At 37.7% G+C, this 27,729-nt stretch overlaps 1 protein-coding gene across 1 annotated transcript; it reads left to right on the forward strand.

The window, feature by feature from the left end:
- Positions 1–11,075: 11,075 nt before the first annotated feature.
- LOC122660881 lies at positions 11,076–25,028 on the forward strand. Its single transcript, XM_043856133.1, has 23 exons — positions 11,076–11,145; positions 11,262–11,330; positions 11,409–12,044; positions 15,020–15,276; positions 15,410–15,481; positions 15,645–15,779; positions 15,926–16,044; positions 16,149–16,454; positions 16,931–17,018; positions 17,105–17,210; positions 17,302–17,415; positions 18,941–19,104; positions 19,196–19,310; positions 19,660–19,884; positions 19,987–20,177; positions 21,500–21,667; positions 21,765–21,870; positions 22,283–22,420; positions 22,588–22,749; positions 22,831–23,031; positions 23,716–23,910; positions 23,990–24,061; positions 24,483–25,028. The coding sequence occupies exons 2-23, from the start codon at positions 11,283–11,285 to the stop codon at positions 24,633–24,635; spliced, it is 3,771 nt and encodes a 1,256-aa protein (XP_043712068.1). The 5' UTR covers positions 11,076–11,145; positions 11,262–11,282; the 3' UTR covers positions 24,636–25,028.
- Positions 25,029–27,729: the final 2,701 nt, after the last annotated feature.

A 27,729-nucleotide genomic window follows, 5' to 3' on the forward strand; every position in this document is an offset into this window, starting at 1 on the left:
CTCTTTGCCGACCACTTCACTGATAACTAAAACCAGCCAAAATTGTGTGCTGGGGAGGCAACCAACTACTACCAGAGATTGTGCTTGTTAAGCACAAGAGCAGTAGTTGGCTTGTGCTACCACACATCTAAGTATGGTTTGAGGTGGAATGCATCCTCTATGAACCTCTTGCCTGTACAGAATATTGACCTTGACAATGGGACCTACAGGGTTTGCACTCTCCTTGTCTGTAAAGAATTGGAACAGTTCCCCTCCGTAGTACAGCCAGGGTCATCTCCTTGGGTAAAAAATGTTGGATTGGAACTTTTGTCAATCAAAATTTACCATTTTATATACTCTGACCAGAAAAAAGTAACTTGATTGCAACCTGACAGCATTGACCCAGAGGTTAAGGTATGATTGTTGTTCATTGAAACAAGTCTTGAACAAATAAATCATGCATAATTCATGTGTTACATGCAAAATGTATTGTTCAACAGAATCTTTTTTTTTTTTTTTTTGAGTGGGAGAGGGGAGGCTACTGGGTGCGGCCATGATGGAGGCACTGTTTCAAAAATCAGAATTGGATCAGTAGAATTAGCTGATTCCGATCGGAAGTGGCCGTTACTGATCCCGATTATGTCCATTCCTAGCCACAGCCGATTCTAGGGTTTTTCTCTCTGGATCACTGGGTTTTCAAATCTGAGGGGTCACTCTAGGGTTTTTGAGACCGAATATGGCCGATTCAGGTCGATTTCAATTCGGACTGGAATCAGCACTGACCAGTTCGATCCCCGATTCCGATTTTCATAACCCTGGATGGAGACGATCTAGTCAGTCATTATTTATTGTTATATGCGAGTTTGCGAACTCTACAATTTATAAGCAGCTTTGTTGGGACAAACACCAATCACAAAACTGGACACAGGAAGGCAAAGGGGTCTCTTCCAATGGGTAGGGTTGGTGGGGGAGGAGAGAGGATGACACATACTGGGCACCTGGTGGCGTGCTCTGCCTTTTACTTATGAGTTTTAGCAGAAGTTTCAGTTTGGAAAAACTTCAGCACTGGTCTTATGTCTACAATCAAGGGATAGAGAAGCCACAGGCACTGTTCAAAATTCTTCTTTGTACCCACTGGCACCTACTGGAGAAGTACTGATTCATCTGTATCATCATGAAGTCTTTGTGCTGGAATTGTACTGGAAACAGGATCCATTCTTGAAATTCTTTTCTCTGCTTGTTGGCCTGAAGATGATTTGTGGTAGATCTCTCTGGCTCCTACAAAAGCACCATTAAAATCACATAAAACAATAACCGAATCAGCTTCATTTGTTTTAAGGAATAGAAACTTATTTTTGTGTTTACTTTCACCCTCCCCCACCCCCCTCCTGGGGGTGCTAAGCATCATTTTTCATACATTGGTGGAATATCATTGTCCTTATCATTTAATGGTGGTGTATCATTTTGTTGTATTATCAAGATTTTCCACCACTTACAGAATAATCTTTGCCAACTCTAAAGTCTAAAACATTAAATGAGTGGGATAAAGTAGGTGTAGGTTAAATAGAAGCTCCTTTCATACTATTAAAGCTGGTGCTTGAGGGGGGAGGGAAGCTTTAACCACAAGTTGTTTTGGCTTGTGGATGGTTCTGTTCTCAAATTTTTTGGGGGGATAGAGGGACTTGAAACCTCATGATTTATAAAGTCGACGGATTTTCCTCTTACTATAAAATTTCATTGTTGTCAGTATTGACATGTAGAATGGGACTCTTATCTTTATTTTCGTCCGATTAATAATTTTTTCAAAAGATGTATCAAACTGTGGAGTGAATCGTTTGATCACTGAATATTCGATTCTTTAGAATTGATTCTATATCAGAAACGGCCAGTATTCTTATTGAAAAGTTCCCTATATCTTCTTCCTCTTCTCTGACTCTCTACTACATGGTATCTTTTGCAGATTCATAAAATTCTGTGCTTGGTTTTGGGTCAAACATGACATCTTTTGCAGGTTCATAAAAATCTGTGCTTAGTTTTGGGTCACTTCCCTTGCTCATTTGGAGCTGAAACTTGACCAACTAATTAATGTGATATTCTTTGTACAATAGATCAACTCATGTCTATCTATGTTTACCATGTAACAAGTGGTCAACTTTAATACAATTCTCTACTTGGGTAACCTTAAGATTGGGACTATCTAATGACATCTCTATAGTTGTATTTAGAACATGTAACCTTCCCTTGATTGTCCTTTGTCTTATTCCCAAATCAAGGGTTTAAAGGGGATTTAAAATAGTTTAAAAGTGACTTATCATGTCGTTCTCAAGAGTTGTATCTCACAAGTTTCTGAAGTAAAAAAATGTAAAATGATAAACAATAGGGAGAATGGCATTAACAGTCCGGATTCAGCTCCTCTCCTTGGAGGGCATCGCCCAATGAGGCATCCGATGGTTGGGCTATGTCGCACACATCCCGGCTTGTGCCCAGTCAACCATCGGGATATGTGCGGCACAGTCCAGTCATCAGATGCCTCATTGGGTGATGCCCTCCAAGGAGAGTAGCCCAATCCTTAAGAGTCCAATCACCAATGGTAAAGAGATTCTTCGTCCTCCACAATCGAAGGAAAGTTTAGTCCAATGGTGAAGGGAAACTTAATACTTTATTATAGGGTGCATCTTGTTGTCATCAAGTAGGTGAATTAAGAAGTTGTAACTTTGCTTTTGTCTGTTGTTTTATTTCTAAAAGTTATTTAATAGAAGGGTAGAAATTATAGGCAATGTCAGTTTTTAAAAATAAACAAAATGATAAGTTACTTTCAATTTATTTAGAAAGCCTTTTTTGTTAGGGTTTAGGGTTTAAGTACTGGTTGCTTAAAGCATTACACCCCGTGTATCAAGTTTGGAATACCCAAGCTGCTGCTTTCAGCTAGTATTTATAGAGAAACTAGGATTTAGGTCAGATAAGTTAATTACTAAATTGCCCCTCACAGCCTGAGCCATAATACAAATAGAATTATATTAGAACATATGAAAGGATATTATCATAATACCCTTATATTTTTTTTATCCATGATTAAAATAATTTTTGAGAATAAAATAAAAAACAAACAAGTAAATAAATAAAGTTATAATCTTCTTGTAACCAACCTTGGATTCAAGAAGATTCTCCCTTTATTATATGTTTGGATTGTTCTTGAGCAGCTAGAGAGAGTTGTGAAGGGAGATTCGATCGGTGGTTCACCATTTCTAAAAAGACAAAAGCCTACCACAAAACAAATTAGTGCAGCTGTCGCTTACAGGGAAGAGACTTCTGAGTCAACAAAAAATTCAAAAAAAAAAAGGCTAGAATCAAAGACAGGGGAAGAAAAAAAGGAAAAGGAAAGGTTCCTCAACTGATGGTGATAAAGAATGTCCTTCATAGCCAGCTAAAAGAGGAAGGTTGATACTGTGATACAGTTCATTTGGTTAAAATTGAAAACTATAGAAAAATAAAGTAAAATAAGGGAGTTATATCCTTGAAAATGGATGTACCTGAGACTCTGAGAGACATATTTTGTCCTGTTGGTGATCCTTTACCTTCCATTATGAGATTTCTGATCTGGATTCTGACCCATTACTTTGTCTATTTATGTTTTTCGGTAGTACAAATTCATATGACTTGTAAGTGATTGTGTGGTAATATTAAAAACTTTACTCCCCACCTGCTATCTGTTTTGGGTATCTATCTCATCCCAGAAGTCCATACATTTGACACTTCTGGTGTGTGTAGTATACTAGTAAATGTAACATTCTGTGGGTTGGGGTTTCATGTTGATGGTCATGTTGAAGGTTGAAATCTTCTGATTTTCTTATTTTTTTATTCATCCGGGTATGTCTCGACGTTAATTCTGTATCTTATTTTTTTTAATATATTTTTTATGATTTTTATCGGAAAAAATAAATAAATAAATCTTTTGATTACCCTTTGTCTATCTATAAAAGTTCGGGTATGATGCTCCGTCCCATGCCTCCATTGGTGTGGTCCGTTATTTTACTATACGCAAACAGTGTGCCTATCCATCTCCTTTAAAATAAATATTTTAAGGAGAGGGTTGGACATGCTGTCAGATTTTGGTAAGCTAGTAGCCTACATCAATCATAGGGCTGGACATAGAAGGGCAAGGGGGTCTTTTCCAAAGGGGGAGGAGAGCGGATTGTTAGAATTCTATTTAGAATAGAATTAATATTCCTATTATAGACTAATATTAAATAACCTAAAACTCAAGCTAATTGTAGTATTGGTCTAATTAAGGGGGTTATTGAGTTATATTAGGAATCCTATGTGGACTGGTTTTAGTATGAGCAGATAGCTGCTTATTGGGATTGTGATAAGTTAGGCCATATAGGAATTATTATATAAAGAAAGTTAGGTCCCCCCTCTACCCATCACAATTAATTATTCTCAGTCTCTATTGAGGAGTGCATTCTGGAAAGAAAGGGAGATATTCAATGTTCATCATTCCTATGCATACGGTACTCTCATCAAACCAGTTATTTTGAGCATAGAGGGGAGGGAAGTACCTAGATCTTTATTTTCCGCTGCGATCATCGACACTATGGATGCGAAACAAGGTTAGTGGTTTTATCCTTATTTTCTATTATTTGTTTGATTGTATTTTTGAACGCCTTATGGAGATCCTGGCTTTTAGAGTTTTATCCTTATTTGAATCAATTAATCTAACACGTATGACACATACTGCACACCTTGGTGGTATGCCCAACCTTTTCCCAATACTTTGATATTATCTCATTTTCAAGAACTGTCATTGTCTTGTATATGTTTCAAATATACAAGTGAAATAACAAGATCTTACTCACTAAAAAAAATATGTTATAATAAGAGAAAAAAAAATAAAATTTCAAACATTAGTTGACAGCTTAAAGAATATCAATAATAAATTCTCACTCCTAATTCCTAAATGTCTAACATCAGATTAACTATATGCTTTATTGATTATGATTGATGGTGTGGAAAGAGCAAACATACTTATTTGATACCTTAAAGAATATCATATTTCAATGTTTATTTGTCTTTCAATTTCTGTGCTGACTTAAGTCATGGAGAGAGAGAGAGAGAAAGAAAGAAAGAGAAGGGAGGTTCTATATTCCAACAATCCAATCCTTCCTTTCGGTGGGGTCGTGGGGTCAGGGGTGTAAGTGTGTGAGAGAGAGATGGAAGTTCTATATTCTAACAATCCAACCCTTCCTTTTGGTGGGGTCAGAGAGATAGAGAGAGATGGAAGATCTATATTCCAACAATTTAACTAAGGATGTAAATGAATAGTCAAAATTCTTTTTCGAATTCGTGTCTGTATCCGTTTAGCATTATCCGAATCCGTCTGAAAGCTAAACGAATGTGGATACGGATAAGCTATAACTTTCCAAAAAACTATATTTATAAGTAAACGGATAAAATATCCGATTCGCATCCGTGTTCATATCCGTATAACACTATCTAAATCTGTCCAAAAACTAATCCGATGCGAATGTGAATATAGCACTATCCGAGCCGAATTCAATCCGTTTACATCTTTAAATTTAACCCTTCCTTTTGGTGGGGTCAAAGAGAGCAAGAGAGGGATGGAAGTTCTATATTCCAACAATTTAACCCTTCCTTTTGGTGGGGTCGGGGGTGTAATATGTTTTCCATATACAGCTATACTCCAACAACCTTAGTAGAATAAAGTTAAAAGGTTGGAAACAAACATGTACCAGCAATCAGACCCATCTCTTTCTTCTCTTTTCATGGTCAATTTCTTTCTTTTTTTTCTTCAAAAAAAAAAGTTTTATTGATCAGACCCACATATCTATATATCCTCTACTTGCTTATGATCACTTTTACACGCAATTCCAGGGCTTTTCCGCTTCTTAATATTGATTTAAATTACACTTAATTTAGTTTATCCCAGCTTACTATGCCTTTCCGTACCCATTTGAAACAAAGAAAAAAGAAAAGAAGAGGGAGACCAAAACCCACCTATTCTTAAACTACTTTTCCATGTAAAATTCTCTTTTGACGTTCAAAGCCTGAGAGTTGGGCATCTGGGTGTGCGTGTAAAGGGCTTTGGAGTGACGATGAGTTCATCAAACCTCAGTAGCTCACCACCACCTCTACAAAACTTAGGACTAATTAAATTACTCTCTTAAAATTCTCTTCTCGGATCTAACAAAGGCTTATGTCTCTTAATGGTTGAAGCTAGCTAGGGGTGTCAATTGCCAATTTAGATCCTCTACTGCCGCCTTACCCCTGCCCGAGCGCCTTGCCCAAGTGGGGGTAAGGTGGTTATTGCACACTTTGTTGTGTCTGTGCAGCACAGGTAGGCGGCAGTCGAGGATCTGGATCCATCAAATGCTAGTCTGCACCAATAGGTTTGATTGGAACCGACCAGTTAAAATCAACAGGAACATAGTTGCAGTCAAATTTTTACCGTATTTTTTTAAGGGATTGAAATATCAAATAACCAAGTTACATAAGAAGAAAAAAAGTACTTCCAGAAGATATCAGATTGATGGGTTACCCCAATCCCTGCGAGTGCATTGGCTACAAAATTTCCTTCCCACTCCGTGTTGCTATAATGGACATGCATTATCCTTGGAACAAACCGCCTACAGTCTGCTATGAGGAGCTCAAACTCACCATGGAATGACTTGGATTTTCCCTGATATATAGAGTGTTTATGAGTAAGAGATTGTCGCTTTCGATGAAGACCTTATCCAAACCTCGTATAAGAGCATACTAGAGAGCTTTCCTGAATGTTGTCGCTTCTGCTACACAAGCATGGACACTAGATCGACCAATTAGTAAAATGATCCGGTGTCGAGCATAACCCGATTATGGGCGATTGTTCTTGATGTTTGGTTGTAGGCTGATAGCCTGACAGGCGCCTGACCAAGACCGGCATGCACCGAAGCAACCGGTTATGGCTCGGTTAACCTATTTTTAATCCAATTGACATATTTATAGACCGATGAACCCCATTAGTTTGATTGGCATAAGCTTGATTATGAACCGATCATCGATCGATCAAATAGAAACATGTCCATTTGTAGCCTACGAGGCCTAACTAAACAGTCGTTAATAGTGTGAGATTTTAAATTGGTGGGGACCGATTAGGATTGGCTGATTCAACAAGTTGACTCCTCCGGTTGAAACAATTACGCTACAAGATGTATGATTGTTGGGTTCAACTTCTCATTTCTAAACACTAGTACGTAATATTTTCCCAACAAAAAAAAAAAAAACACTTATAATAGTCATCGGTGATACAATAAGGGTGTTACAAAAAAAAGAGTGATGTAATAAAGGCATGATGATATCTCCTATGGAAATTCACCAAAAAAACAAGTCTCCTATGGAAATAAAAGGGCAAGAGATTGTTGCTTAGTCACATGGCTCCCGTATCCGTGCGAAGATTAATGAAAATACATAGAACATCAATATGGATGAGATTTCTCAATTTAAGGGCCAGACCGGTAATTTCACATGCACATGTGTCTTGGTGGATGATCCATAAGACCAAACAATGTTCTTTTCCCCAAATTTGTGTTAAGATAAGCACTTACGCTTTACTAACGGGATTAATTTTCAGATATTGGTTTTAATTTTTAATACGTCATGGGTAGGCTCTAAAATTAATTCTTATAAATGATTCACAACTGTAGCTACTGTGGGTGCTCATGCTCTCTTTATTGCAATTTTTCATTGTTTTTTTTTTTTTTTTTTGTTGACGGTTTTTTAAGCACCACAAAGAATCAAAGCAAGGAGGCAACATGGTTCAAAACTTCAAATTTCAAACCAAAAAATGTCTCTCTCTCCTTCTTCTTTTTAATAAATTACACATATTCCTTTCCCATGATCCGTATTGGTTATAGGGTTCTTATGGATGTCCATTAATGGAGGCATATAAAGGAATATACCACGACACTAATCATATTCTAATGGGGTATTGAAATGGTTTAAAACGGTATTAAAATGGTTTAAGCTGCTAAAAAAAGCAACACATCATCATATGGGGAATGCTAACACGATTTCTATTAATTTGAGTGTGAGGTCATGCTCCAATAGGAACATGACACGTGGTATTGATGTTTGTTGGATTGTGGTTGCCAGGGTTTTAGTGTATTGGACCGATCATATTTGGCTCTTCTTCAATTGTGGAGGTAGTTGGAGGATCCAATCCAGCAAAACAGGAGTGTTTGGGTCATTTCACAGGCGAAATAATCAAACCCCCCAGTTTTTGCTATCGATACCAATACGAATTGGCTATATCAGGCTCAATTAGACTGTTTTACCCCTCAAAATATTGATATGTTTTTTTTTTACCATTTTACCCTTTCTTGTTCCAATACCACTGATACAGTATCATGAACTATCAAGATGGACCACGGCCAATACTGATATGAGCTGATAGGCTCGATACAACCAACCCAGTCCTGATACCGAAATTTGCTCAATTTTCCATTGATTTTGCTTGAAACCAAACCATTAATGTACTTGATTTTGTGTCAAATTCAAATTACCTAATTTGGTTTTAAAAAAAAAATAGTATTAAGTATTGACCAGTACTTGTTTTGACCTTCATCATCCCCTATTGTTAAAAGGGAAATTGGTTACAGAATCGTAGAAAAGGAGATAGTTTTGTAGGAGAGATATAGACTCATGGGATATCGAAACTTATGATTCTTGATACCGAAATCGTGAATTTCAAAGAAGGAGACTTGACTATGCTTTATTTGAAGAAAGAGAGGTTTTCAAAAGGGACATATAACAAGCTTACGAGTAAGAAGATGAGTCCATGCCCCATTCTCAAGAAGATTTTGCCTAACACATATCTTATTAAGATACTTGGTGAAATTGAAATCAGTCCCATTTTTAATTTCACTGATCTCTATCCTTATCATGGAAATCTCAATTTGCTCGCAATATTGGGGATATGAACCTTCCACTAATTGATCTTCCTAAAATTTTGGACATGCTTGATTTAAAGTCCATTGCCTCTAGATATGCGACTTACATACAATATCTTGTCTGTCGGAAGAATAACCATGATTTGGAAGATACTTAAATTAGTGAGCATGAGCAAGATTTTAAGTATCCTTTTATATCTATCGATACTAATCGATATGTATCGTATCTTTAAGGTATCGATACGATATCTTTTTTTTTTTTTTTTTTTTGTATTAATACATGTAAGAAATCTTATCGTGTATATATAATCATTTTAATGCACTTTTTTCATCGTACTTTATTCTTCTTTTTGTACATGATATATTTTATATATTACTTATTTATAGTGTTTTATGTTTTACAACGATATTGCGTATCTTATGTCTCTTTGATATGATACATCTATTAAAATTACCTTTATGATACAATACCTGATACCGATACTTCAAACCTTGAACATGAATTGAAAAAGCTTGATCATAATGACACTTGGACGAAGACAACCATTTCAAACTTGAAAATGAGTTTCTTTGAAAACAGGGGAGAATGATAACCTTATTTGATAATGAACATTTAATAGTCCATCTTCTCCCTTCTTATCCAATATCCCTCTTCTGAGTCTTCTCCCTCTCTCTCAACATCTCTTTTTAATTTTCCTAATATCTATCTGACGTCTATTCTCCCCTTACCCAAGAGACCCAAGTTAAGTGGTCATCTTTGACCATTGAGTTAAGTGGTCTCTCTAAACTCAAATCCATCTTAAAATGGTACCCTAAATGATGGATTTGGGGCTCAAATCAACTCTTTCTACATTCCACAAATCCATTATTTCCATAAATCTCTGGATTCTAAAATCTACTTATATCACAGCATTGGTGCTAGTGTGCCACTCTAATTTACATTGGGGTATGAGAATTTCGTCCTCCCATGGTAGTCTCAAAGAATTGCCATCTCAATTAATCTTCTTCACGCTTTAACTCTTCAAGATTCCTTAGCCACAAAGACAACTACCATACTCCACATAGGATCTTTATCACTCCACTTTTCAAGTCAAAGAGGTGAAATGACTCTCTACCATGCCAAACGCCATGTGGGAGATCCCCAAGAGAGGGGCTGAGGTGATAATTTTCCCACATAGTCCCATAAGGAATTAAAAAAAAAAAAAAAAAAAAAAAAAAAAAAAAAAAGAAAGAAAGAAAGAAAGAAGAAGAAAGAAGAAGAAGAAGAAAAGAAAAGAAAATAAAAAGAAAGAAAAAAAACAACAACAACAGAGAAGACAGCTAGGGGTAGTTTGGGTATTCCACGTGACTCCAAAGACAACCACACTCTACTCTTTGACTGCTGCAGCAATTGAAATTTGAAAACAGAGAGAGAGAGAAAGAGAGAAAGAGAGAAAGAGAGAGAGGGAGAATAATGGGGCCCACCATCACGCACATGTCCATGTAGACAGAGAAAAAAAATAATGGGGCCCACCACAATGCCTATATCCATGTGACTTGCGTCTCATTAAGCGGGGGGAAATGGAAACAAAAGTGTTACCTTCACACTCCAAGGCCACCGGCCCACGAAAACTTTCGACCGTTATGAAAGGCATAATTCCGCTTGCCACGTCAGCTCGTGGTTACCCTTCATACCGACGGCGTTTCCGTCGTGTGCTTTATTTCCGGAAAATATTTTATTTATTAACCTTTTTTTATTTATATGGAAAGTAAATATTTAATCGTTAAACGTTTTCAGAAAAAAAAGTGTTAATAATCCATTTTATTTATTTTGTCTCTTTAATTTATTATAACCAATCTCATCTATTTCTATCTATTTTTGGCTTTCCGTAATTACGAAAGTTTTCAAAATATTTAATGCAGAGGGAATGCTAAACGGAGAAAACGAAAGGCTTTTGCAGAGAGAGCAGAGCAGAGAGGAGGGTTTGGTGAGGAAGTGTAGCTGCCTCTGATACAACTTTCTTCCCTCTGAATCGCAAGTTTATCTCTCTCTCTCTCTGTGAGTGTCATTAGGTTTTGTGTTCTTTTATCAGTCGCTGTTCGCTTAGTTTTCTCTTAGTTTCTGAAAAGCTTTACTGTTTGCGTATACCATCGAGGAAGAAGAATCACATTCTCGTTTTTTTAATTTCCTGCAGTGTTTGCAGTGTTTTCGTTAGTTGAATCTGTGAAGTTCGACTAGTATGTGAGTTAATCTAAAGATCTCGTTTTTTAGATTTTTTTTTTGTTTCTCTTTTTCTTTTCTTGAATGGATTTGTTGCTATGGTTCTTATTATTGAGATTTTTCATTCTCTGTTGTAGGTGAAGATTTCACCTGAAATCATGTTCACTGAAGGCCTCGACAGTAATGCCATTAGATGGATTAGAGAGGTAAGCCTAAGGTGTTTTTTTGCTTAGGGTGGAGAGTGGGGGACGGTGAAATGAGTACTAAGTGTTAGTTGAATTTAGGGTGCTGGTGCTAAGCAGAGGGAAGTTCCATTCACCATTCCGAATCAGAGGTCAAGATTCGATCCTGTTACCAACATGAGGAACGGTGGCCGGGGCTTTGGTCTGCCTCCTCCTTCGAAGTTCAGAAGTGGGCATTTACCGTCGGGGGTAATTCCGGTGTCGCGAGCTATACCTGGTGATGCAGACGATAGCGGCTCTGGGTCTGATATGGACGAAACCACAGATACAGAAGAAGAGGTTTACGGTGGGCGTTACTCGTTGGATTCTTCTCCGCAACACGATGATGTAGATCGCCGGAATCCTAATGGTTTTGTTCACAGATACACCACCCCTCTGCAGAGGCAGTCACATTACGCCAGCGATAACATGTCATCTGATTTCAGTTCATCAAGGGATACGGTTCAGCAGAGACAGGGGCATGCGGTGGACAGACCGGGAGTGGGAGATGGTCGGTACCCAGTTGCCAATCATGGTTATACGGAGGAAGAATCATCTGATTCTGCTGCAAGCTCTGAATTTGCATCTTCGAACGTCGGAAGCAACAACGGGCCTGTGCCACATCGAGGAGCTTATGCTTCAGAGAGTTATTCTTCTACTCTCCCTTCACGATCGAATGGGGAGGCTGCTGCTGAAAGGGTTGGTTTTACTAATTTGATACTTTGTTTTTTGCTTCTAGATGTTAATGTCTGTACACGGGCACACATATATTGTGTCACTGTGTAAAGAATCTGCCCATCCTAATGCTGGCTCGGGTTCCTCATAAAATTGAACTTTGATCCTACTATTTGATTGAACTCTAGGTTTCTATATTCTTCTTATTAGGTACTCTAATTGATCTTGTCTGCTGCATTTAAGGGATTGGTATGGCTGTCCTCTGAAATTCTAATGAATGCTTTTGCTAAAAATTACGAAGTATGCAGCACTTTGAAACTCACCAGACAGTCTCCGGTTTCTGTGGGAAGTAAATATACATATACTGTTTTTTGCTTCTGTAGAAAACAGAAAGGATATACAGTAGATACATTGAGTTGGGGTTGTTAATAGTAATTGTTGTTGGGCAAAATATGTGCTTTTATGGCTAGTTAAATATTATACTTCTTAATTATAAGGTGCTTTGTGCCTAGGATTGGTCCTTAGTAGAATCCATGTGGTTTCCGTATGCCTTTGGCTTATCAGCAACAACATGGATATTTTACACCATACCCTTTCTGTTTCAAATGGTAAATTTGTGTTTGAAGTGGATGGCAAGACTTTTATTCCTTAACCAATATTTAATTCTTTCCATTTTTACATCATAGCCCCAAAGAAAGTTTACGTTTATAGTTAGAATTCATATGGTTGCCAATGGCTTACATTTTAATGGTAATAATTATTGACATTTTATTTCAGAATGGTTAAGTTATATTTTTTGTACTTTTAGTTCATTTTTATTTACTTAGTAGAGACTTTTTACATTTGCAATGGATGCCTAGTCCTCAAGAAATACTATTGTTGCCACTCCTAGGTTCTAGTCTCCGAAGAAAGAGAAAAGTTTGGATTTTGTTATAAACATTGTTAATAGCTTAGGCAGATTGCATGAATCAGATCAGTAGGATCGATTTGGTTGGGATAAGCTGAGGGCTGAGCCTCATACTTCAGTTGCAAGGTTGCATATGATACCTGCTATAAATTTACTGTATTTGGAAATATAATCTACTATCAATTTCTCTATGCTTAAAGATTTCCTACCTATCATGTTTAATTATGTACCAGTGTCTTTACAGATGTAAATATCATATCTTTAAAACTATATTGTTGATTCTTCTGCTTATTTCTGTGTAATTTTACTTATCCAAAGGCAAAATCTGGGGTCCTATCTCACAGTACTTACAGGATGCCCTTGGCACAATATATGGGCCACATTGCTTTTGCAAATAGTATTGGGATAGCATTTTATCAGCCCCACCTCAGATTCTCTATTCCAAAACTATCTAATGTAGTCCTAGAATAGGTGATAATCCTACTAGGAGCCAATTGGAATCAAGCTTTGGTCAAGCCTGCTGTTTAGGGCTGATTTGGGGCTGTTTTAGGGCAAAATTAGGGTTTAGGAGGGGAATTTGGGAATGGGGTTTATAGGGTTTTAATCTGCAGGTTTAGAGGGTCATTATGGTATAAAAATATCTGAATTTGGATAGGTTTTAAATTTCTGCAGAATTAGGGTTAGGTTTTCGGGTTTTAGAGTTAGGAGAAACAGCCAGAAAATTAGGGTTTTAATGGGATCTAGGGGCTGGGACTAAGGTCGAGTTTTCTAAATAGGGAGGGGCAAGTTCGATCCAAATTGGGGAGGGTTTTGATGGTCAGAAATACTGAATCTGGAAATTTAGGGTTTTGATGATTAATGGAAATTCACAGAAATTAGGGTTAAGGTGGGGATCTGGACCAGGAGTTAAGATCGAATATTCAGATGTGTGGGAGGGAGGTTCGAGTGGAAAAAGGTTTGGATTTGAATGGCTGGAAGTATGAGATCAGGATTCTAGGGTTTGGGGTTTCAATAGGGTTTTATGAATCAAAACAGAAAATAAAAGAGGAATTGATTGGGGAAGGAGAAGGAAGGCTAAAACAGAAATTAAATCTCAACTCACCTTAGGATTCCACTGATAGTAAATTGAGGGATGAAGGATGAAATCACCTTCGAAGAGAGACCCTCCCAGCCGTCGCGGCGTAAGGAGTCTCAGGATTCCACCCACCCTTCCACCTTGATGTACCCACAAGGATGCAAACACTCTTGAAGAGCAAGGAGTAGCAGCAGCAGTCAGCCAGCAGCAGAAAACAGGTTTTTTTTTCAAATTTCAATTGTGGGGGAGCCTCCCATGATCTCTTATATTTATAATAAGGCCATAGGCCAATTCCTACTACAAATTAAATACCTCTCCTTCACAAAAACGTGGAAGGGAGAGGTTTAAGTCTAATTAATTACTTAAAACAGTGTAATGACTTAACTATCCCTACTAACTTAAAAATAAAAGAATCTAACTTAGAACAATTAACTTAAGTGAAGATTCCATACTAGCCAATAGGATATAAGAACCTATTAGCCAATAGGAACATTTCACTTAAATTAGACCCATTGAACCAATTGGATGCAACCAAATCTAAACCGGTTCAATCTAAAAACATAAAAATAACTAAGTATTGGGTTAATCCCGTATGCAACCTAAGTACCCCTAGTTTAGGCTCATTAAAGTGGCCTATTACATAAAAAACCCTTGGGAACAAATGCCCAACATGGATATAACCCAACCCTAGGCCTATTTCTAAAGAAATAAGCCCTATTTGGTGATCATTCTGCATCACTATCCTTCTTTGGTGATGTGTTTAGTGATGGTCAAAGGGGAAAAAATATAATTAGTCAATGCATCAGATATAGAGGATTAAGAATTTTGGATCATACTGATTTCTGGCCCAAGTAATCTTTGAGTTGGGAACAGATCCTCCAAACTTTGGATACATGGCATATTTGGGTGCCCAGATCAATTTTGTGGGTATTGTGACACGACCCGAGCCACTTCCTTGTTCCAAAAATAGAGGTGTTTGGAAATTTTCTAATGCTTAGCTGAATACTATGTTTGCAGGATTTTCATGCCAGAGGAGTGTGGAATAAGAAGCTTTCTGATGATGATGTTGCCAGTGCACCTCCAATTTCTCCTTCTGGTCATGAATTAAACCAAGAAGCTGAGAAAATTACAGTTCCTAAAGCATACTCTACACCATGCAAGCCAGAGTCAAATGGTTTCTCAATCAGCAAGGAGCCAAACCTGTCACAAAGCATGCCCACTGGGGATGCAGCCCAGAATAATGCTGGAAACAGAGGCCCTGACCAGTTCATAAGGTCTGTACATTTTCTTTTCCTTGTGCATTCACAATGTCTTTAGGCATCTGCAATGCAAAACACACAGAAGCATCTACACTTGCTGTTCTATTGTGAATTCAGCCCAATTTATTTCCTTCTTTCTGCTTCATAGGACTAATGTGGCGGTGGATGCTGCTGTACCTTCATCTTTGTTACCAGCTCGTCTTCCTACATTTCATGCTAGGTATATTTTAACAAGTCTCAGACTTCAGGCTGGGCTCTTGATTTCTGTTGCCTGCTGCTGATGATAATCCAGCCCCAGACAATGTTTCTTATATGTTGGTTTTAATTCCTTCCATTTGTATTCTTGATCAACTGTTCTTATGTTTTTCTTCACTTGGGTTCAGCGGGCTAGGGCAGTGGTACACTGTGATTTCTTATGATGCATGCGTTCGGCTTTGTCTTCATTCATGGGCCAGGGGTTACATGGAGGCTCCTATTTTTTTGGAAAATGAATGTGCACTGCTACGAAGTGCATTTGGGTGAGTTATGTTGTTCTGGAGAGCAGATTTTTGTTCTATATTTTTGTGTTCTCATGTTGATTCTTAGTGTTGTGTTGATTTTAGTTTGGGTTGGCCTACTATTCATACTCCTGAGTCCTGACTCCTGCATTTCTTTTATTCTATAGTTTACAACAAACTCTGTTACAGTCAGAGGAAGAACTGTTGGGTAAGCGAACTTCAGAGCTTGTGAGTGAGGTAGCTGCACCAAAACCTAAAAAAATTATTGGAAAAATGAAGGTGCAAGGTACTAATAGTAGCCCATTATACGTTCTCACTATGTCATTTCTCTATAATGAGGTGTGGTTTGGAGACCCTCTACCATCAAACTAAGATTTGCTCACTGTGCAGTACGCAAAGTAAAAATGGCTTTGGACCCACCTTCTGGCTGCAGTTTCTCTTCTTCAAGGATCCCAACAATAAAAATGGAATCTATTCGATACCGCCTTTCCAATTTACGATCAACATTTTCCTCTGGATGGGAAGCACTTAGGAATGTCCGTGTGGCTCCTCGTGTGCCTGCCAATGGTTCTTTTTCACGGCATAGTTTGGCATATGTTCAAGCTAGCACTCAATATATAAAACAAGTCTCGGGCCTTCTAAAAATTGGTGTGGCAACTTTGCGCAGCAGTTCGTCATCATATGAAGTTGTTCAAGGTATTTGGTTTCTATATTCTTATCAGGATTTGACTTTTCTAAGTAGGGCTGAAGCTCCCTAGAGTTTAATACTGTTTTACTAGCTAGAAAAGATGGTATTAGCCATCCAACCAATGTATGCCAGTTGCTGATTTATACTTTGATGCACTACCTAGCTGTTGGACAATCAAAATCTGATGAGTTTGAGTTTTTATGCTTATTTGATTCACAGGCCATGGCTAAATTTTTTTTTTTTTTTTTTTGGGGGTGGGGAGGGAGGAGGAGAATCTGATTTATTTGGTTTCAACAGCTTTGGCCCATCCATGAGCTTGATCCATTATTCATCTGGCTATGTGGCAAATGTTCCTATTAAATGGTTGGCACAATGCTAATAGGAAACTGTTCTCTATGATTCATACTTTCTGACTTTTACCTTGTTTGAAATTTTTCTTTCAAATTTTGATCCAACTTCTTCCTTATTTTTGTCAAATTATCAGAAACATATTCTTGTTCATTGAGACTGAAAAGTTCAACTGAAGAAGAAGCTGTTCGAATGCAACCTGGATCTGGCGAAACACATGTATTGTATGTATTCTTTTACCAAATTTGACTTTGTTATGTTAGCCTCTGCTCTAGATGTATCAGCATCGTTTGTTGCTATGTAAATACAGCTTTCCAGATAGTATTGGAGATGATCTAATTATTGAAGTCCATGATTCCAAGGGAAAGTACTATGGCCGTGTCCTTGCTCAGGTGGCTACCATTGCTGAAGACCCGGTAGGAATTTGTAAATCTCCCTCCTTACTCTTAGGATCAGAAGGCAGATTGTTTTCTTCAGGTTGGAGGCTTATAAATTAATTCAATGCAGGGAGATAAGCTTCGCTGGTGGTCTATTTATCATGAACCAGAGCATGAACTTGTTGGTAGGCTACAACTTTACATCAACTATTCAACAAGTTCAGATGAAAATAGCCATCTGAAGGTATGCGCCTTCCTATTTTCAAAGGCACTGCCACCTGTATTTCCTGTGGGTTTTTTTCAAAGCTTCTGTTTTCCTAAATCTCTGAGTAAATAGGGATCCTTTGTTGGAAGGTTTTGAGGGCTGGAACATTGTTGCCAATGTGTAGGAATATATAGATTTTGCCATACATGTCAGAGGACCGATATATTGCATTACATAGCTGAAAATTTCAAGAGTTTGCGTTAGAGGTAGAACTGAAAATTTTGTAGAGTTATTAAACCTGACATTGAAGCATGGTGGGATATATTATGAATATATTCTCTGCTATGAATTTTAAATTATCTGTGCTCTGAGTGTTTTTGATGCAGTTACGTCCAATAGGGTCACTTAAGAGATTCCCCCCCCCCCCCCTTCCAACAAAAAAAACCCTTTATTATTGGATATTCTTGTAACTTAATATTCACTATTTTCTATTAAAGTCGTGAGGAATGGTTTTAGTCTCTTTAAATAGATGCACGTAGTCCATCGAAAGACAGATTTTATTGAATAGAAGTTTTGATATTACTGGTCTCTGGTTGCATATTGGCTTTTTTCCTCTTTTATTTCTTCTGGTTATTCTTTCAGGTCAGATTCCCTTACTCTTCTGTAGTTCTGTTACCTTCTTCTATACTTCTTTTGTTCTTCTTCTTCCCTTCATGTTCCTTCTGTCAGTTGAAATATTAAGCTAATCAACCCAAGTCTGTTTCTGGGTGACACTAACAACTCCACAGAGTTGGTTCGATTTCCTTGGAACCTCCCTCTTTCGTTTCCAGAATTTGGGAGAAGCATCCCCACCCTTGGGCAATTCTGGGGTCAAAATAGTCTGGTTTCTAATCTTCCGGCCCTACTGATTTCAGAAATTAGTTTCAATGGGTTGTTGCGATTCATTACCTTAAACCTCAGATCAATCAGTGGTCTTATGAACGAGATCCTCCATTTGTAGTAAGTCAGTTTTTACCACTGACCTGCGTGTATTGTGAAGAAGAAGGTTATTTCTTCTATTTTATGTTTAAGGACATTTTCTTTTGAAAATACTCAAAAGCCCCTATGTCTATTAGTTGATTTTATTTCATGCCTCTTATTTAAAATTCCAGGAATGGTCTTTCCTTCTAGATTGAATTCCCATTGAGTCTCTTATGCTATTATCTTACCCACAAGGCGTCCAAAACTTCTATTTATTTACAGGATTGCCACTATACACTTAAATTGAGTTATTTATCGGTTCTGTGGGCCCATAGTGGTCCAAACTTAAGGGTTTTGAAACCCAGGATTGCATCAGTTTTACTTTGAAATTTGGTGATCATATCTTCCAAATATTGTTAGCAGTATGATTCATGGTCACTCATTCTAACTGTTATTGAGTTTAATTTTTAATTGGCTTCCAAGTTTTCAACAAATAACTTATATTTGATATTTATCTATCACTAATTATTGATGTTAGTGCTTCCTAACCGTTGTTGGCTCAAAAATAGCTTCATGATATTGACCCTTCTGTTTGTGTTCCTAGTGTGGTTCTGTCGCAGAAACTGTTGCTTATGATCTTGTTTTAGAAGTTGCAATGAAGGTTCAACACTTTCAGCAAAGAAATTTGTTGCTGGATGGTCCATGGAAGTGGTTACTTATCGAATTTGCATCCTACTATGGGGTTTCAGATGCATACACTAAGTTAAGGTATAGCCGTATAGAGATGTGGTTAATTTTTAATCTTCTCATTCCGGAACTTTCGGTGGTTGATGGTGTTTTAATTTCCATTGTTTGATAGGTATCTCTCCTACGTCATGGATGTTGCTACACCAACTGCTGACTGCCTCTTCTTGGTACATGATTTGCTATTACCGGTAATTATGAAGGGTAGGAGCAAGTTGAGCCATCAGGAGGTACAACTTTTTCCATGAACTCTTTTACTGAATGTTAGCTATTATGGTGCTCTGGTTAATTGATAGGTTTGACTTCCAAAACACTTCTGGTGAATTACACGGCATTATGTTTTGTATGTTTATAAATTAAATTGATGCATTCTTTGTGTTCTGCCGGGTCTCTGCCTTGAAATCTTCTCTGATGTATCAGCTGTTCAATACTGAAATATATTTTTTGTCAATTTCATTTTAAATAATAGTCGGTTCAAATACATTTTGTCTTTCATGGTATTTTTTTGGAACTAGTGGGTTTACCATCTTGTTAAATTTCTGTAATCCTGTTACAAATGGTTGGTGTTTACTGGAGCAGAACCGTATATTGGGGGAAATTGAAGACCAGATTGAGCAGACACTTGCTCTGGTTTTTGAGAACTACAAGTCCTTGGATGAATCATCACCGTTGGGGATGATGGAGGTTTTCAAGCCAGCAACTGGATCAGCAGCTCCTGCTCTGGCACCTGCTGTAAAGCTTTACGCTCTTCTTCATGACGCACTGTCTCCGGAGGCACAATTGAAACTATGTGGCTATTTCCAGGTCTAAAAATTTTGATAGTTTTGGAGACTAATGTCTCCTTGTCCTTTTGACATAAATCTACTATGTTTCTATTATGTCTCTGAAGTTCTTGTTACTGGTCAGGCTGCTGCAAAAAAAAGATCAAGAAGGCACCTGGCAGAAACAGATGAGTACATTGCAAACAATAGTGAAGGCACACTGTTGGATGCTCTGACTCTTACAACTGCTTACCAGAAGATGAAAACTCTTTGCTTGAATATAAGAAATGAAATTTTCACTGATATTGAGATACATAATCAACATGTGCTTCCGAGGTAAGAATATCTCCCTTAACTTTTACATCTGGAGTCAAAACATTTGGAATGATATTACACCTTAGTGAAAGTTTGTTTATTTGCATTTTTTGGACAATTATTTTTGATATCGTTAGGGCTGGAAGACAATTAAAGAACTTCACTATCGTTAGGAGGGTGGAGGTGCCATAGCTTTATTTATTGTGTAAAACATATGCAGTTACAGAGAACTGCTTCTCATGGATAAATTATGCTTTATGGTTAAATTATAAAGAGGAAATGATATTGAGGTACATTGTTTTTTTGATAACTGGACCTTTTTTGTAAAAGAATTGTAAAAAGATACAGAGTAGCACAATATCTAAACACTGAGACGGTTAATGATGTCCAAGACTGCAAACTTAATCTCATCCATAAAGGAACTGTCAGAACTTGACACATTTGAGTTTGGCTTTCCTAGGAGATGCTAAAGATCAGGCCTTTCTCCCACACACCCCCCCCCCCCCCAAAAAAAAAAAAACAACAACAAACTCCGCCTTTTCCCAACTGAATGGGGTCAGCTACATGGATCCGTGCACACAAAATAGGGAAAAACTGAGGTCTACAAAAAAAAAAACGGAATTAAGACGAATGGAGAAATGAAGAAATGAGACATGAGAAATGAAAAGTGAGAGGGAAGAGGCACTGCCCATCATGTCAGGAGAATCTCAGTTAAATAGGGTCAGCTACATGGACCCTTGCCCTCCAGTAGGCTCTATCCAAGGTCATACTTGGGGCAAGGCCTAGACTATGCATTTTCTTCCTCACTACTTCTATGATCAGTTTAGGCTTTACCCCTTGCTTTTTTAGCTCCTTCAATCAGGATCAGATCACTCCTCCTTACTGGGGTGTTCCTAGGCCTCCATTGAACATGGCCATACAACCTCATACGACTTTCTTGGAGCTTGTCATTGATCAGGGCAACTCTCAAATCAGCTCTAATACGATCATTCCTCACTTTATCCTTCCAAGTTTTGCTGCATATCCATGTTAACATCCTCATCTTCGCCACACAAAGCTTCTCTATATGACACTTCTTAATGGTGTGTCACCCCTCCCCCCTTTAGAATCAAAATGGCATAAAAACTCAAAGATTTGGGATTCGATTTAATTTACAACAGAAAATGCAAGGTGTTAAGAGATGGTAGTTCAAATTAGTTGAAAACATAGCAACACATTTTCTTAAAAGAAGGATACACTTTTATCCTTGACGTAATTAATATTTTCTTAAAAGAAGGTTACTATTTTTTACCCACGACTGCTCATAATATTTAAGAAATTTTTTTATTTTCTTTTTAATGCAGTTTTATAGACCTTCCAAATATTTCGTCATCCATATATAGTGTGGAGCTTTGCAGTAGATTGCGCGCATTCCTTGTTGCATGCCCTCCTACTGGCCCATCACCTCCTGTGGCAGATCTTGTAATTGCAACGGCGGATTTTCAAAGGGATCTTGCCAACTGGAATATTAAGTAACTAATTCTTGACTTTACTTAATCCAAAATCTTAGTACAGTCATTATTAGTCATTACTTTTCATGATGTCTTCTCTTACAATTATCCTTTGCAGTCCTGTCAAAGGAGGAGTTGATGCAAAAGAGTTGTTCCACTTGTATATTATCATTTGGATTCAAGATAAGCGTCTTTCTTTGCTTGAGTCATGCAAATTAGATAAGGTAATATTGTCCATCCTTTTGTATTATACAAAATTGCATTTTGACATCTAACCGAAGTGGAGGTACCTGTTATGGCATTTGTATTTTTCTGCTTAGAGAATTTACTTATCTTGGATCTAGCAACTTCTAACTGCCTTGGGCTTTGAATTTGTAATTGACGAAATTCACTGCATTATTCTGAGCCAATTCATCAGGCACTAAACATATCTACTTGTTTTTAATTTTTATGTCTTCAGTTTGTTCCCTTATTTGGAAGAAGAAATGCACAAAAATATAGGCCTTGTTTGGAACTCTCTCTCTCTTTGGATTGTATTAATATGTATGGAAGCATAATGTTTCCATTTTATGTAGTTCCTTTCCCATGCTCATATATTTTATTAACTCTATTCGCTTCAACAATTTTGTCTTGCAGCTAAAATGGTCAGGTGTGAAAACTCAACACTCTACAACACCATTTGTTGATGATATGTATGACCGGTTGAAGGAAACCATGAATGAATATGAGGTCATTATTTTCCGATGGCCAGAATATACCTTTGTTTTGGAAAATGTAAGTCCAATTATTTCTCCTCCCCTTTTCCTTAATGGTGAACCTGAAGTACTTTATTGACAAATTTGAACTCTGATACTGTATGTTATCCTTATTTTATTACTTTATGTTAGAACTGAGATTGTAGGAACTTGTTTGATCTGTTTGCCATTTATTTTTGTTTAAAGGCTATTGCGGATGTTGAGAAGTCAGTGGTGGAGACTTTGGATAAGCAGTATGCTGATGTTTTAGCACCTCTGAAAGACAGTCTGACGCCTAAGAAATTTGGCCTCAAGTATGTCCAGAAACTGGCCAAGCGTTCTGTATGCACTTACGCTGTGCCTGATGAGGTTAGCTGTACTGTCTTGAATTCTGAAGGTTCCTCATAATATTTGCAATTTCTGGCCTGAAAAACTGGCATCACTTTGCAGCTGGGAATTCTTTTGAATACCATGAAGAGGATGCTCGATGTGTTGCGTCCTAGGATAGAGACACAGTTAAAATCATGGGGGTCTTGCATCCCTGACGGTGGAAATGCTGTCTCTGGAGAGCGCCTCAGTGAAGTGACCGTGATGCTGAGAGCCAAGTTCAGAAATTACCTGCAAGCAGTTGTGGAGAAGCTTGCGGAGAATGTAGGTCCCCCTCTCAAGAACAACATACTTATTTTCAACACTGTTTCTTCACTTTCCTGTTTTCTTGGTTTATCGATTGTAAAATCAATTCTCTATGTTGGAATCATATTATTTAGGAATAACATGTTAGAGAAGGTTTCTAACTTCTAAGCTACATAACATGTGTTTCCTTTTCATAGTTTTCCCATGTTGGGCATAATGTGCCATTGCCCGAGTACATGTCAAGGGTTGAATAACTCTGCTTTTACAATCCTGTTTAATTTTCATCGCCAGTTTGATGCCATACATCTCACCATGCTGATACTGATACGTATGTCTGAAGTTGACGGGCGTAGCTAGCTCCTGATAGAAAATATTATTGTATTTATGAGATGTACAAGGTGAAACATCAGAGTTATCTAATTTTTGCATACATATATTCTCCAATTTCTTGAAGTTGACATATTGCACCTTTGGAAGATCAAAAGAGATTCATATAAAATTCTACTTTGAATTAATGTTAACCATTGGTCTGATTATTTCGCATTAGAGATTCCTGTTGGATCTTTTAGACTGTGGGTTCTACCGTCCTACACATGCATGCTTTGAGCTTTTTGGAGAATTGCCACGTCCTTTTTCCGCCCAAAGCTGGGTCAAACATCTCTTATTTTCTAATTATGGTGATTTGTTTCTTTGTATCTTCAGACAAGAGTTCAAAGTGCAACCAAACTTAAAAAGATCATCCAAGACTCGAAGGAGACTGTGGTTGAATCAGATGTTAGGAGTAGAATGCAACCCCTGAAGGATCTGCTGACGAAAACAATAGATCACCTACATACTCTCTTTGAGACTCATGTGTTTGTAACAATTTGTCGAGGCTATTGGGACCGAATGGGACAGGTAAATTTGAAGCTTTAGCACAATGCTGTTTCTTTTCTATGCTTCCGAACATCTTAAGTATTTTTATGTTTGCGTGCAGGATATTCTGAGTTTTTTGGAGAACAGGAAAGAGAACAGGACCTGGTATAAGGGGTCACGTGTTGCTGTGGCTGTAAGTAGTGTATTTTTAAGTTTATTTATTAATTCTGAGTTATAAAATAGCGAAAATCAAATACAAATCTTTACATGTGGAGGAATGCATACTCTAGCAAATCAGAAAGTACTATGGCAAACCTTTTGGTTGGCTCTTCTTAAGATGATGCATAAAAGAAAATTGGTGATGATTAGATCTATAGTTCTAAGAAGTGGACCAGACAGCCAACTAAAAGCAATCTGTTCTAGTCAAAATTTTCTGACTGGGTGGTCCTCTGGTTTTTTAATTACAACATATCAGATGAGCATGGCCAAAAAATCATGTGTAGAGTATTACCAAAAAAAAAAAAAAAATCATGTAGGGAGTCAGTTGCCTTAAGTTGTGTGATTTGCTGCTTTCTCCCAGTATTTTACCCTTTGACATGCTGTGGAATGTGCAGGTATTGGATGACACCTTTGCATCACAGATGCAACAGTTGCTTGGGAATGCACTTCAAGAGAAAGACCTGGAGCCTCCTAGATCAGTATTGGAGGTTCGGTCGATGCTCTGCAAGGATGCTCCGAACCACAAGGACAGTAACTTCTACTATTAATTCTAGTATACAAGTACATACAGATGGGAAAGAGCTATAGAGTTTAGCTTGATGGTTGAAGAACCCATGAAGGATTTTTGTGGCCTGTTGCAAGTGGATGAAAAAGAGCAATAGAGTTTAGCAACCTCTGCATCAATGTGCATAATAGCGCACATTCAAACCGTGGTTTTCTGCAAGAACTGTACAGTGGGCAACTTGGCCCAAGTTGATACGAGATAAGCTGTTCTCGGAGCTGTGCAATTATATATATATATATATTTTGTGTAAAGTACTGAAAATTGATTGCCATTTATATGCTCCATAACAAAAGTTCCTAATTTTCTTCCCATCACAAATTGCAGTGATATCAGTTTTGTAATTGTATTGAGCTCAGGGCTACAAATTAAACGTCTTATTATGATAATACACAGAAAACGTGTTTGCATTTCTTATAAGATTGCCTCAAGATATCTAAGGCTTTTTTCCTTTGTCAGCTTCTTTGTCGCGATCAGTGGGAACAGCCAGAGTTAGTTTGTCTCATGTTAGAAAGATTGTTCATATGTTTGAGCAAGCAAAAACTCTTACCAGCTAACTAACGAAGTTAGCATTATAGATTCCAGTCCAGCTTGTGATATGTTATAAAGCTGTTCACGGGGAAGGTGAAGGAACACCATGTCCTGAAGGTAGTAGATAATCTGTTAAATGCCGATCAACACTTGGATGGATTTAGGCCACATATGACCTGTGAGGGATAACTCTACTTGGACTGAGGTGATTTTGCTCCAATTGTTTCAACAGAAAATATTTATTCACGATAGAATTTGAAGATTTTTCAGGAAACAGCCTCTCAGCGAAGCGGGGTCAAGGCTGTGTACATTATGACCCGCCCAGACCCTGCAGTGCATTATTGAATGACTTGCAATTATATCATTAATTAAGATGCCACTAAAAAAAAGAAAAGGAATTGAGTTCCTTGTCCATCTCTCTCCCACAATAGGAGGCAAATATGTCATTTCATAAGAGGCAAGAGAGAGACAAACACAGAGAGATACAAATGTATGCTACGCAGCCTGACATTGTTCTTTCTTCCATAAAGAAAATACAAATTAATTCTTCAGGGTTTTTTTTTGTTATGTGTGTCTTGAATTCTTGTACCTGATTTGAAGATTGACCCGCTCTGACATTTTTTGTGGCAACCCGAATGAGAATTTTATAAGAGGTCTGTGATGGTAGCAGAGGTTTGGGTCGATAGGCCTATAATTCGCCCCCCGCGGTATGGTACGGTACGAACTAACCCATGGATCAACCCGCTTGAAGGAATATTTATATGTTTTACCCGTCTTGTTGTGTAAACATGTGAAACTAGTGAGATTTGGGGGGAGTTTCGAGTAAGGATTTTTGGGTGAGAGTTCTTAATGTCATTTTGGTGTTCTTGAAAGATCTCTACTGTAATCTTCTTCCATTACACAGTGAATCATCTTCAGCTTCACCCATGGATGTAGCACATCATATTGGTGTGTGAACCTAGTTAAATCTATATGTCATCTTTGTTTGTTTGTGTTTCGTGGTGTTTGTTATAACATGTCTTTCCATATGTTGAGAGGTTACAAGTAGAGGCTTTAAGATTTTACCGGGAAAGAGAAACGAGGTTTCAAACAGTGCCTTAAAGACCATCGCATTGTGTTTAGACCATCAATCGAAAATATGCCCAATTGACATTTTGCAAATTTAGTGCAAATAATAAGGGATTACTATATTGACCCAAAAAATAAGGGATTACTATTAATGATGTTTTACTATATTGATAGGATTGTTGTTCGACCAGTTATGTTGTATGGGGCAGAATGTTGGATAATTAAGAAGTGTCATACTGAAAAGCTGTGTCTTGCAAAGATGAGGATGTTAAGATGGATGTGCGGAATAACTATAGATCAAATAAGGAATGAGAGCACATTAGAGTTGATTTGGGAGTTGCCCTAATCAATGACAAACTCTGAGAGAGTCGGTTGAGGTGGTACGGTCATGTGCAACAGAGGCCTAGCGACACCACAATAAGGAGGAGTGATATGATCGTGATTGAAGGAAGTAAAAGAGTTAGGGGCAGGCCTAAAATGACCGTATATGATCTCAGATAGAGCCTATTGGAGGGAAAGGGTTCATGTACCAAACCTCATGTAGCTAAGATTCTCTAAACGTGTCGGGGCTGTGCCTTGTTTCTCTTACATCCATCTTTCATTTTTCTTTTCCCATCTCTCTTTTCCCCTTCTCTGATTAGACCTCAGTTTTTCCTATTTTGTTTTGTTTGGATCCATATTTCCGACCCCATTAAGTTGGGATAATGCTATATTTGTTGTTTTTTGAACAGAATCCATTGAGACATTAATTCATTCTCTATCTCTCTCTCCCTCTCTCTTTCTCCTGCAAAACAAAATTGCTCTTTCACCATTCTGTTGAGTTTTTTTTTTCTTCTGCAAAACAGAACTGCTTTAACTTGGACGAACAATTTTAGCACTAAAAAATAATCCAAAACAGTTCTACTGCAATTTGTCCAAACATGTAATGATCTATTGAGTGGGAAAGCTGACCTTGAAAAATTCAACTCAGGGCAGTCCTTCATCAAATTATAATAACCATCGAAGAAGTTGAGTGTAAGATGGTGCATTATGATGTAGGTTCCAGGTGCAGTTCAAGGTTGGCTCAGGATACTCTTCCTTCGTTAAGATGTGTGATTACAAATTGTGTCATGTGAGTACAGAGTAGGTTCAGCTGCATTACAAGGAACTGCTAAAACTTCCTTCAAGAAAATTTTATCATCTCTTCCTACAAACAAATATCAAATGACTTGAGAAAAATCCATTCCATCTGCACAGACACACCATACACCAAGACCCAAACTCCTAAGTCAATTGCTTGAGTCAAGTCTGCAACCTTTCTCAAGAACATGACTTGTATTGAACTAGAAACCAAGTTTCCTGGCTATTAGTCTATGTGAAACCATCTTTCTATTAACCCTTCTCCCTCTCCCTTTCTTAGAAAAAAACTCTACAGAATCGTGAAAGAACAGTTTTGTTTTGCAGGAAACAACTCAACAGAATCAAGAGAAAGGGAGAGGTAG

Source organism: Telopea speciosissima, chromosome 5, assembly GCF_018873765.1.
Source record: "Telopea speciosissima isolate NSW1024214 ecotype Mountain lineage chromosome 5, Tspe_v1, whole genome shotgun sequence".
Lineage (NCBI taxonomy): Eukaryota > Viridiplantae > Streptophyta > Magnoliopsida > Proteales > Proteaceae > Telopea > Telopea speciosissima.